Here is a 12,666-nt window from a genome sequence, read left to right as displayed (position 1 = left end):
TACCAGAAAATTCCCAAACTTGAATTAAATATCCTTAAATAAGCACTTGTAGTTAAGACAGAAATCACCTTGAATCAAAAATTCAAAAACTTAAAATTAAACGGATAGAAAAACAGAATGATCTAAGAGTTGACCTAATTTGAGAAAGAACTGAAGAAAAAGACAGTAGATAAATTTTGAAATTTTAGGAGATGCTTCCTGGATTTGAAGTTAGTCTTCCTTTTCAGACTTGAGTATGTTTTTGTTTTTTTGGTTTTTTTTTAGTCATAGATGGACAGCATGCCTTTATTTGTTTATTTTTATGTGGTGCTAAGGATCAAACCCAGGGCCTCACACATGCTAGGCAAGTGCTCTGCCAACTGAGCTACGGCCTCAGCCCTCCAGTATAACTTTCTAACATTATAACCAGAATGGTTAGGAATGAAACTTTACCCCTCATTTCACCTCTAATTTACATCTACAGAACTATAAATCTAGGGTTCTTTAATGAAGGAAGTATTTCTTTAATTTTTTTTAAGTTATTTACTGTGGTAATATGGCATATTGTTCCAGAACTATGGAGAACTGAAAATAATCACACATGATTTCTGGTCTTCAGAAAGCTTAGAATTTATTTGAGGAAACAGTGAGCTTGTACATGAAGCCACTGCAGAATACACTGGAATAAATCAAGTGGTCCTAACAAGTTCAAGAGGAATCAGGGGTGAAAAGGTAGGGATGTGCACCTGTAGAGGCACCGGAGAGGGGAGGACCTGGATCAGCTAGTGACTTTTAGCTGAGTTTTGAGATCTTCAAAACTCATCCAGGTGAAGGGCAAGAGAGGCCCACATATCAGGAGAAATGAAAGACGGCTGGAAAATGGTAAAATCACTAACAAATCACTGCTTAACAAGTAAAAAATAGTTAGTCTTCAGACATGTCACTGCCAGTTGGCCTTTGTTCAAAAAACTAAAATATCCATGTTGGTTTAGGCTTAGGAGGGGTGGTGTCATTTTCCATGATCTTCAGGCACTATTGGGAATTAGTATAGTTCTGGGAAGACCTGTTCTTTTAGACCCAAAAGATGTTTGCATTTCACTTTAAAAATCAATTATTTATTAAAACTGTATTTGTATAGGTAAAAATTATTTAAAGCCCCTCATAGTTGCCTGCTTGAGTTAGTTTATTGGATGATAACTTGGGCAGCCTCCCACTTTTACTGAAACAAGTAAGAGTTCTTTCCCAGAATCATTTCATCCTTTGCTTTCAGGCATTTAGGTATTCTTGGTGCAGGGCTTATGGGAGCTGGCATCGCCCAAGTCTCCGTGGACAAGGGGCTGAAGACCCTTCTTAAAGACACTACGGTAGCTGGACTGGGACGGGGACAGCAACAAGTGTTCAAAGGGTAAGGATGCTCTCTGTTTTTGCCAGGAGTAAAAATGTTTTACGGGGTTTTTGGTATCTTGGTTTGGGGGTATGGTTTGTCATCAGAGATTCCTTTGCCCTGAACACGTAATACTCCATAGTTAAGTTACATTTTCTTTGATTTTTAGAAACACTAATTCCTTCTTGCACTTCAAGGTAGCATGAACTTTAACATCTCTGGAATCTGTAGTCTTTGAGTGCCAAAGGGAAAACCTTTTCCAGTAGATATTTTGTTTGTTTTGTTTTCTCGGTTAGTTCGTATTTTTAAATGCCGTTTATCTTATGCTTTGGTGTCAGACTAGAAATCCTCAGGCCTGTGGGTTTTACTGCAGTTTACATGTAGTTGCTGTTGTGTAATGGCTTCCTAAACCAGCAGGACAGTATCTCTGTTGAGAGGGCTGAGGCTGGGATGTGAGGGAATGTGCAGGTAAAAGCCAGACCAGTCGAGACTCTTGGGCCTTGTCTTTCTTGACTGTCATGACAAGGCAAAGCCATTTCCTGCTGAGTCCCTAACAGCTGAGGCTTTGCAGACTGTGTCTCTGTCTTACTCTGAATTGACAAGGGTGGCTTATTCTCCCCCTCCCTACCTGCCCACTCACCCCACACACGTACCGCCAGTTTTGCTGAGGGGATATGCAGCAGCAGCTTGGCCAACCTGGGGTTGGCCTCAGCACTGTGTGCTGCTCAAGCATGATGGACAAGCTGGCTGCATTTAGACCATCCTGCTAGTGACTTTTAGCTGAGTGAGCTTTTTTTGTTTCTTAAATGGATTTATGTAGCTGAAGCACATTGTTAACGTTTGTACAGGAGTTCGTACACTGCTACCCTAATGCTAGGACCTGTTGGGAGCTTATTGTAAGATAAAAAGGAATTGTAATAAAAGATTCTGACCCTCCACACACAAAAAAAAATGGTGTATGCTAGAGAAATAGCACCATTTCTCTGAAACTTGTAAACAAGTATCCCCACACAGCATTTAATACAGTCACCAAAAAGAGAAATTGTTGCTCTATGATAGCTTCTTTCTGTGACCTGTCTGGGTACAGCCATCCCAGCTTTACTTTTCATCTCAGAAACCTCAGGTTCTGACAAGGCTCACTCACCATGCAAGTGACTTGGGACATCATTCCTGTCCCCTCCCAATTTATTGGCAATAAGAGCTGGGGATGTGGCTTAGTGATAAAAAGGAAGAAAGAAATGAAACGAAACCAAGAGGTTTGAGCCCATACATTCAAGATCTTAATTTGATATATCTTTTAACTTATCTGTGGCTTTGTTTTTCTGTTGGTTACAGAAATTGGTGAATGGAATTTAGCTTTATACTTCAGTAGAGGAAAGCTCTAGGTTATTTATTCTGAATGTGTGGTTAGATTAAATCTAAAAGAGTCTGTTTTCATTGGCAATAAAATACACTGAGTAGCAGGAATCCTTTGTAGCTGCCTTTGGAAAGGGAGAAACCTTGAGTTAATGTTTTATGTGATAAATGCAATGAGCTACTAGGTGCTGAGCGAGAAGGGGATTGAAGAGAACCACCTAAGGCTTCCTCTAGAAGATTACAGGTAGAGAACACTGTGAGTGATGACAACCAGTGTGACAACCAGGTGGTTTAGTTAGAGAATTAAAACGGTTGCTCTTCTGTTCTGCCATTCTCATATTTGAGTTATTTACTCCTCCTGGCAAATTGAACTGTTTTATGAGGGTTACAGTTAATGTAAGTTGGGCATTTAGAGGTTATTTTGTATTGAAAGTATATGCACTTGGGGGTCAGCTGGTTTTTGAAAGCTACCTTATCTTAACTAGCCATAAAAGAAGCTCCGAGCTTCTTTGAGCTATTACCCCTCAAGATGGGGGTAATAAAATAACTCCTTCACAGAGCTGTAAAAAACACACAGTGACACTGTAGCCCGTGGACACTCAATAAATGCCACTCTCCTTTCTTTTTGTCTAGATTAAACGACAAAGTGAAGAAGAAAGCTCTAACATCATTTGAAAGGGATTCCATCTTTAGCAACTTGATTGGGCAACTTGATTACCAGGGTTTTGAAAAGGTCGACATGGTGATTGAAGCTGTTTTTGAGGACCTCAGTGTTAAGCACAAAGTACTAAAGGAAGTAGAAACAGTAAGTAAGAGGCTTGACACATTTGGACCCTAGTGGAATGAGTGGGGAAACTGAGGGATTTTTAAAGAACTAGTGGGAAACTCGTGGTTCTCTATACAGCACTATTTGTTTCCAAACATAAGGGTTTTTTTTTTTTTATTGGTTTTTTAAAAAATGTTTTTAGCAGTAGATGGACTAACAACTTTATTTATTTTTATGTGGTTTGAGGATCAAAACCAGTGCCTCGCATGTGCTAGGCAAGCACTCCACCACTGAGCCATAACCCCAGCCCCTAAACATAAGTTTTTGTGTGAGCTCAGGAACTCTCCATGGTAGAAAGGTCAGATCTAAATCATAAGGGAAGAAAATTAAATAGCTTATTAACCTAAACACAGGGTTCATTGGCTTTATTTATGAGGAGAGATCATCACTCAAAATACAAATAACTTGATGGAATTATATAGCCAGATGTTTTGAGATTTTGGTTGGCTTCGAGTGATAACCAAATTTCTTCTAGGCAGCAAAGGACTCCAGGCAGGAGTCAAATGCGTGTTCATGGAAATGCTACTCTGATCCTTCTCCCAAATGCTCTGAGACAGGATGACATGAGTAATAGGAGTCCTTGGTGGTGGTATCAAGAAAGAGCCTAGAAAGAGAGAGATGGCAGTAATCTGGACATGAGGCAGGACCACAGCTAAGCATGTCCCAGGAGAGGAAGAATTGTTGTCAGCCATTTTTGTGTGAGGCGAGAGTGGTAACCATTACACTACAAATTGAGACTGTTGCCAGCCATTTTGGAGACATTAGTTTGCTCTTCCTAGAGGATTTTTCCACCAGTACTTGACACTAATGACACATTTTGAGACGGCTCACTTAGTCATGCCATACTGTCAAGTCTCATTCCACTTTCAATTAACTAAAATCATGGGATCTTTATCACAGGTTTACTGCCAACCCAGGTCTTTTCCCTTGTGTGCCTATAGAGTTCTTTCTTTTTCTTTTCCTTTTTTGAATCTTAATGCAATACTTTATCTTTATCTCTGTCATAATTGATCTTATTTTATACTCATCTTTTTGGTATGTTAACCTATCTGCAGCCTTAATTCTCATCTCTGATATTTTGATCCTGCCAATCCCAGACTTGTGCAAATTTAACAGGTGCATCTTCCATGTTTTTCACCCAAGCATTTGAATTAAAACAAGAATAAGTTGGAGGATGGGGCTGTGGCTAGCAGTAGAGCACTTGCCTTGCACATATAAGGCCCTGGTTCAATCCTCAGCACCACATAAAAATAAACAAATAAAATAAAGAATTGAGTCCATTTACAACTAAAATAATATTTAAAAAAAAAAAAAAAAGAATAAGTTTGGATCAGAGGGGCTGGGGATGTGGCTCAAGCGGTAGCGCGCTCGCCTGGCATGCGTGCGGCCCGGGTTCGATCCTCAGCACCACATACAAACAAAGATGTTGTGTCTGCTGAAAACTAAAAAATAAACACTAAAAATGTCTCTCTCTCTCTCACTCACTCTTTCTTTAAAAAAAAAAAAAAAGTTTGGATCAGAGACAGAATGCTGTGTTAGAGATTATCCTCCAGGCTAATAAAGTCCACAGTGTTCATGTACTATGGATATAATTGTAGTGATATACCACTTTTTATTAATACACTATAAAAAAATGAGCTAGGCATGCATGTATGTCTCATTTTTTTAAAGGTCAAGGCAGGAGTGGAGGGTGTCATAAGCTTTCAGACTTGAGGACAGATCCCAATAAGAAGAGGTGTTGAATCCATGCTGAGTCTTCAAATAAATGAAATTTGATTTAAGACCATCTTATTAGTATCTAAGGATTTTTCTTTTCTTTTGAGATGCTAGGGATTGAACCCAGGGCCTTACACATGCAAAACAAGTGCTGTGCCACTGAGCTACCAGCAGCCTGCATCTAAGACATCTTATTTATTCAACTGCTGAGATATACTCTCCAGGTCAGGACCTTATGATAGACCATATCTAGACTGAACAGGAAAAAGAATAAGGTCAACACATTCCCCAAAACAAAAGCTTGGGTGATCTGAAATGTCTGGGTGAGTGCTGTTTGTTGTCTGAGCCTTATGGTGAGAGGGTGGGCCTGGCCCACCTGACCCTTCTTAGCTTTGCTACAGACTCTGTCATCTCCAGGCCTATGTGACACATTCTTAAATGCTTTTCCCTTGCAGGTGATTCCAGATCACTGTATCTTTGCCAGTAACACATCTGCTCTCCCAATCAATGAAATTGCTGCTGTCAGCAAAAGACCTGAGAAGGTAATCTCTGAACAGAGAAAAACCCTGAAATGTTTTACTGCTTCAGACTCACTGATGAAAGGCTTAGAATATAAATAAGAGAAATCACAGTTTGGATTATGAAGTGGAAGAGTGATTCCCAAAAATTGGGCACAGGAAAGTTAGGCCATGACCAATGTAAGGTACAGTAATAAGTGAAGTACAACTAAATATACGTACATTGGTTATTTGCATCCTAATTGGTATTGGTTTTCATCCTTTATCCTCTAATTAGACATTGAAGGATAGGCCCTAAAATAAGAATAAAATATCCATTTGGCTACAGAGCAGTCTAGTAATTGTTTAGAATAGGTTGATAGGGGTAAGGTGGCCTGTGTCTACCCATGGCTTTGATTAGACCTTCTGCCCAGGACATGAAAAGGCTGGTGCAGAAGCACCTAAGTATTTTAGACCAAAGTAAAAGAACAGTTCAGAGTATAGAAGAAACTTTTGGATTGATAAGTGTAGATAACACTTAATTGATAAAGATCAGTGGTCAGACTTCAGGGACAGCTGACCGGTGATGGCAACCCTCCCTGCTATTTACTAACTGACCCTGAGCTACTGATTTGAACCTCATGATGCCTTTTTTCCTCATCTAGATAACTTGACAAGTTCACAGAGTTATAATGGATTAAATGTTAGAAATAAATGATAAATGGATTAAAATAGTAGGTATTATTAGTTGTAACTAGTAACTAAAGTGGAGAGAGAAAGCAGAACTATAAATTAATGAATTAGACTTCTTGCACAGTTTTGTTTTGAAGCCCATCAAATTGTTAGCTTTCTGAGATGGTTTTAAATGTTAGCATAAGACTGGGTATGGTAGCACACACTTGTCATTCCAACTACTCAGAAGATTGAGGCAGGAGAATTGCAAGCTCAGGGCCAGCCTGAGCAACCCTGTCTCAAAATAAAAAATAGAAAGGGCTGGGGTGTAGTAGAGTGTCCCTTCCCAGCATGCATGAGGCCCTGGGTTCTCTCCCAAGTGCCACAAAAATAAATAAAATGGTAGGATGCATCAGGATCATTGAGAAGATTCATTAAAACACAGATCCAGACCACACCCTCAGAGTTTTCTAATTCAGTAGGTCTGGCTTAGACTTTGGAATCCATACTTCTGGTGTTCATAGGTGATGTTAATGATGGTGGATCTGGGTACTACACTGTGAAAATCACTGGTTTAATGAGTCTACAGGTGCATAGGATTGTGCAGAAGTGTTTCTTAAGCTTAGAGTCCTAGTGGTAAGACTCATCTATGTAAAATGCAAATACATCTCTGACAGTCCAGCATATTAACCAATGCTTCTGCCTGTCCCTTCCCCATAAAATGTGGACCTCTCACCTAAACCATCATCATCATTACTATAAGTGGAATCTTCATCCATTCTTCCCCAGTAAATCTAGTTTGGCCTTTAGCTGTGACTTTGGCACTGATTGTTGGTAGACACAGATATCCTTAGAAACAAATGGAAGAGGAGGATTCTGGTTAGCTCACCTTAAACATACTGTACCTCTCATCAGAAATCCATGGAACTACATGACTTAACTATCAGCAGTATTCCTTATCACATTCACCTTTCCCTCCATTATTTTTCTAACAAAAAATGAAGGTGTCAGGTTCCCTCCTCAGCATTTGTAGATCTGTTGGCTTTGGCTCTCTTTGCCAGGTGATTGGTATGCACTACTTTTCTCCTGTGGACAAGATGCAGCTACTAGAGATCATCACAACAGAGAAAACATCCAAGGACACAACTGCTTCTGCTGTAGCAGTTGGTCTCAAGCAAGGGAAGGTCATCATTGTGGTCAAGGTGAGGAGCTGGGATTTTACAACACATTTGAAAGTTCTAAAAGGACTCCCTGTACCTCCAGACTTGATAACTGTTTTCTGGAGCAAATATAGCAGTTTCAGATAATGCTGTCCCCTTGGTTGTTTCTGGAATATGACAGGATCCTCCCACTCATTCCAGGCCTTGAAGGTGACCATGGAACAATTCGTTGTGCCAGACTATCCCAGAATAACTTTCTTTGCAATTTAATATTAAAGACTCTCATTGAGATTTTAAATTCCCTTAAACTTTGAAATCACAGCTGGGAAAGCAAGACTTCTCGGACATGAGTAAGTAGTTCCAGTCAAAAGCAGACAATGAGTTCACCTTCTTTCCCTTGCAGGATGGACCTGGCTTCTATACCACCAGGTGTCTTGCACCCATGATGTCTGAAGTCATACGAATCCTCCAGGTGGGTATTACTTTGTGGAGCATTTGAGGCCTCTTCCACTCCTTCACTCAGGTCTCCAAACTGAAGATGTCAACAGGAGGTATAAGGCTCCTCTGAGTACACTAACTCCTGCTGCTTCTTCAGGAGGCCCTTTTGTACCCACCGTCTCTGTGCAGGAGTGGAAGTCATGTAGGCCACAGTAAATGGGCAGAGTTTGAACTCTGCTCCCTTAGACACTTGCCCAAACAGGAATCTCAGCGCTCTGCAGCATTGCTCCTTGGCAATACTGATGTATTTTACAGTCATGGTGCTCTCAGCCTTGTCACCTATTGCATCTTCTTAGTATTGAGATTCAGAATTGCAAACATGGAAGGAAGTGGATAATTTGTTAATCTCTAAACTTCCTTCAAGTGCTATAGATCAAGAAGTTGCACACTTTCCACCTGTGCTTCCCTGCATGGAGTGCCAGTCCTGGGCATAGCCAGGTAAAACCCAGAGAAATTTTGCACAAGGCTATACCTGGGGCTAGCCAGAGGGAGTCCTTCTGTGTGTGTTAGGGAAGGATCTGAGATGGCCTTTCCCTGAGGCCCCTGCTTCACTTCCTATTCAGGAAGGAGTTGACCCTAAGAAGCTGGATTCCCTGACCACAGGCTTTGGCTTTCCTGTGGGTGCTGCTACCCTGGCGGATGAAGTTGGTGTGGATGTAGCGAAACATGTGGCAGAAGATCTGGGCAAAGCCTTTGGGGAGCGGTTTGGAGGTGGAAGCCCAGAGCTGCTGAACCAGATGGTGTCCAAGGGCTTCCTGGGTGAGTAGGCACAAGGAAACATGACTGGCACCATTAGTTACAAAGTTCTGAGCATGGTCTTGAGAACATAGAATCACTGAAGGCCCACAGGGAAGAGTGTTTCTTAAACACTCAAGCCTGGTCATAGGGAGTTTCAAAAATGATTTCCTGGGCACCTAGTCCTATAAATTACAGACAAAAGACAGAGAGAAAGCCAGATGTGGTGGTGCACATCTGTAATTTCAGCAGCTTTCGGAGGCTGAGAGAGGAGGATTACAAATTCAAGACCAGCCCAGGCAGCTTAGCAAGACCGTGTCTCAAAATAAAAAGGGTTGAGGATATAGCTCAGTAGTAGAGCATCCCTGGGTTCAATCCCCAGTACCACCAAAAAAAAAAAAAAAAGGTCTAGACTTCTAGGTCTCTGCCACTACCAGGTCCAAGAGGCATTTCTGTTCTACCTCTGCTACATCTGTGGAAATAGCAACATCTCTGCTAGGCCTTGCCTCCTGGGGCCTGGTGTTACATATCTGGACATGAAAGCTCATCTGAGCAGCCTTTTCAAGCAGATACAGATTTCCAAGCTCCAGAAATCATAAGATCTTCCTTCCTTCTCTGTCAGCTCTTCTGATAAAGATAGAATTTCAGGGTGAGCTGGATGCAGGGAAAAGACTGGAGCTTTACAGCAGGTAGCAGAGACAGGCACTCGTGGCCAGGGCTGGGAGAACAAGTAGTGATGCCGCCTCTTCTTTTCTTCTTTTAGGTCGCAAATCTGGGAAAGGCTTTTACATTTATCAGGAGGGCTCGAAGAATAAGAGTTTGAATTCTGACATGGATACTATTTTTGCAAGTCTGAGGCTTCCTGCTAAGCCCGAGGTGTAAGTCAGTTTGAGTGGCTCAGGGCAAGGAAACATACATTTCTGACAGCCCAAAGCTTCCTGGCCCCTGTTCTATTTCCCTTATGCTCACCTGAACCAAGAGAATGCTCCTGAAGCTGGCACAGGCTTTCTAGGCATGAAGCCCTTACACATGCCCTCAGTCTTGCAGACATAAGGTGAGAGTGGGTGGAGCCTGGCAGAGGCCCTGCCTGCACTAGCCTTCCCTGGGAAGGTCCAGAGAGCAGCTGGAAGGGTGGTCATCTTGGCTCCTTCATCCTCCCAGCTCTTGATTATCACTTGTGAGCACTTGATTATCCCCTTGTGCCAGACCCTCATGGGTGCTCAGTTTCATATCACTTAGGACAAGTAACACCCCTTTTTTCCAAGGGAAAGCCTGGGCCTCCCAGGCTGACTTCTCTGCAGAGTGAGAGGTTTGGTCCTGCCTGGCCACAGGGCTCCCAGCACCCACCCACACTTCATACTCAACCCCAGCTCTGCTTGCCTCCCTGTTCCTCTGCCTAACTGTCTCTTCATGTTGGCAGCTCCTCTGATGAAGACATCCAGTACCGTGTGGTGACAAGATTTGTGAATGAAGCAGTGCTGTGCCTACAGGAAGGGATCTTGGCCACACCTGCAGAGGGAGACATCGGAGCAGTCTTTGGCCTTGGCTTCCCCCCTTGTCTCGGAGGTTCGTCTGCGGGCTGGCAAGTCTCCCTTCATCCCGGTGCTCTCATTGCTGCCTCTTTCAATAAAGTCCTGTTTCTCTGTCCAGGTCCCTTCCGTTTTGTGGATCTATATGGTGCTCAGAAGATAGTGGACCGGCTGCGGAAGTATGAAGCTGCCTATGGAAAACAGTTCACCCCATGCCAGCTGCTCATTGACCACGCCAGCAGTCCCAGTAAGAAGTTCTACCAGTGAGCAGGCCCTCCCGCCCTGCTCCATCAGTGCACTAACCCAGCTGCCAGCAGCGCTGCTTCAAAAGTGCCATCTGGGTGTATCAGGAAGCAGAAGGAAAACCAAGCCTGGTCTTGAGTTTGCTCCTAAATTAAAGTGCCTTCAGCTCTGACCATCTCCTTCCTGGTGAAGTCTGACTATGAATTAGAGTTTGTACTTCATATTGGAAAGTGGAACCCACTGTGCTCCTTTCCTAAACCCTGAAGCCCAGATCAGCAGCTAAGAGCCATCCAGAGCCACTTTTGTTACCTGTTCCTCCCAGGAGGCCAGTGGTGGCTAGTGGTGGCGAGAGCATTTCTGTACCCAGCCCAACAGAACAACAGTAAAAACCAAACTATCACCCGCTTGGTTTGGTTCTTTTTCTTGTGTCTTTGCCCTTCTGGCTCAAGCCCTTCTTGAGGACATGAGCTGGAATAAAGCCCTGTCCCTTTGGAGTAGGAGGGTACTGGGGGAGTTCTGGGCATCTGCTTGAGAGAGACTGTGATACCAGAAAGTGGGACTCTTTGTGCCCACAGCCATTTAAGCTTAACTGCTTAAATGCTTTGGCAGGGCTGCTCACAGGGGAAATGACCCTGGGTACTGAGAGCAGCAGGATTATAAGAGGAATGGTGTGCCAGGATGCAAAAGGTACGACTTTCCACAAACTGGATCTCCTCACTGTATGCTGGTACCCGTTTCCTTTCCTGGTATGCCTCATGCATGATTGCTTCTCAGCATATTTGTGGCAATGTCAGAGTTAAACAGAGGAGATGACATTTCTCCAATGCAGGAGTCCTGCATGTGCTGGCCCACACCAGGGAAGATGAAAGATGCCTGCATGGAGGTGAGAGGTGGCCAAGAAGCAGCAAAGACTGCAGCCTCCCCCATTGCTATCACCTCATCTCTCCCCACCCCCGTCCCTGGTGTGCTGGGTTCTCACACTTGTGTTCTGGCAGTAGTGCCCAGTTGGATAAACAGTGTTGGGCTCCTAACTGGGTCTGGCAGAAAGATCCACACTGAGTTACCAAGTGTGTGCAGAATCCTAATTCAAGTCCCATAACACTCAGTGCATTCTAAACTCAGATACTGCCCACTCTGCTCCATTCGCAAGTACTTAAAGCATTTCCCTAGTCCCAGCTCAGGTGGTGGGACTGGCAAGTGTGAAGTTTAGCTTCAACTCTACTAAATACTGGTTGCTATTTGCTAGGAAGGCAAACCATACAACAGTTATCTCTTGAGTTGGGATTTCTGGATGACCAGTAGAAGACAAAATTGATCCTCTGTACCAAGGCCTTGAACAGGTTTCCTATTCTTTTCTTTTTTTGGCACCAGGGATCGAACCCAGGGGCACTTAACCACTGAGCCACATCCCCAGCCCTTTTTATAATTTATTTAGAGCCAGGGCATCACTAAGTCGCTGATGCTGGCTTTGAACTTGAGATCCTCCTGCCTCAGCCTCCCGAGTTGCTGGAATTACAGGTGTGTGCCATCTAGCCCATGAACAGCTTTCTGTGTGTGAGGATCTGAGAGCCTCAGATGCCTATAATGCAAAAAGATGAACTTGAGCCCAGATTTGACATCTGGGTCTTTTCTATCAATAGCACCAGGTGGGTGTAAATTATGTCCAATCAGTAGGAGTTGGCGGGTTCTTGTAGGGCAGCAGCCGGTGAGGTGCTTGCAAAAGGGAGTAAAGGCTGCTGCCAGCTGCCTCTGGGGACATATGAATAGACTACATCCACACACCATCCCAAAGCCATCTCTTGCCTGGAAGCATGTGCATGGTGCCCATTGGTCATTGTGACCCTCCAAAAGAAAGCTGTTGACACCCAGAATTCCACTTGCACTAATCTCCAGGGGCCTAGCATTTATTTCACTAGTCCTTGAGGATTCATGAAAACAATCTGTGAGAAAACCAAATGTCTCTGTTCCTGTGCTCTTTTCTGACTTCCCTCCCTCAGAAGGGACAGCAGCATGGCTTACCTACTCATAAAAAGAAACCCAGGAAATAAATATCTAGGCAGACTCAGTAAGG

The 12,666-nt window shown here is 43.3% G+C and overlaps 1 protein-coding gene across 1 annotated transcript in view; it reads left to right on the top strand.

The window, feature by feature from the left end:
- Window positions 1-10,995, top strand: part of Hadha (hydroxyacyl-CoA dehydrogenase trifunctional multienzyme complex subunit alpha) — a 41,811-nt gene extending 30,816 nt beyond the window's left edge. Inside the window, exons 12-20 of the mRNA XM_027933342.2 lie at window positions 1,250-1,384; window positions 3,353-3,524; window positions 5,717-5,803; window positions 7,492-7,632; window positions 7,994-8,062; window positions 8,652-8,847; window positions 9,587-9,701; window positions 10,244-10,389; window positions 10,474-10,995. Of these exons, the coding sequence (XP_027789143.1) occupies window positions 1,250-1,384; window positions 3,353-3,524; window positions 5,717-5,803; window positions 7,492-7,632; window positions 7,994-8,062; window positions 8,652-8,847; window positions 9,587-9,701; window positions 10,244-10,389; window positions 10,474-10,619 (1,207 nt within the window). The 3' untranslated portion in view covers window positions 10,620-10,995. The remainder of the gene's footprint in view (window positions 1-1,249; window positions 1,385-3,352; window positions 3,525-5,716; window positions 5,804-7,491; window positions 7,633-7,993; window positions 8,063-8,651; window positions 8,848-9,586; window positions 9,702-10,243; window positions 10,390-10,473) is intronic.
- Window positions 10,996-12,666: the final 1,671 nt, after the last annotated feature.

The sequence above is a fragment of the Marmota flaviventris genome, chromosome 14, assembly GCF_047511675.1.
Source record: "Marmota flaviventris isolate mMarFla1 chromosome 14, mMarFla1.hap1, whole genome shotgun sequence".
Lineage (NCBI taxonomy): Eukaryota > Metazoa > Chordata > Mammalia > Rodentia > Sciuridae > Marmota > Marmota flaviventris.
The sequence above is the reverse complement of the archived record's forward strand: the minus strand, read 5'-3'. Positions and strand labels throughout refer to the sequence as shown.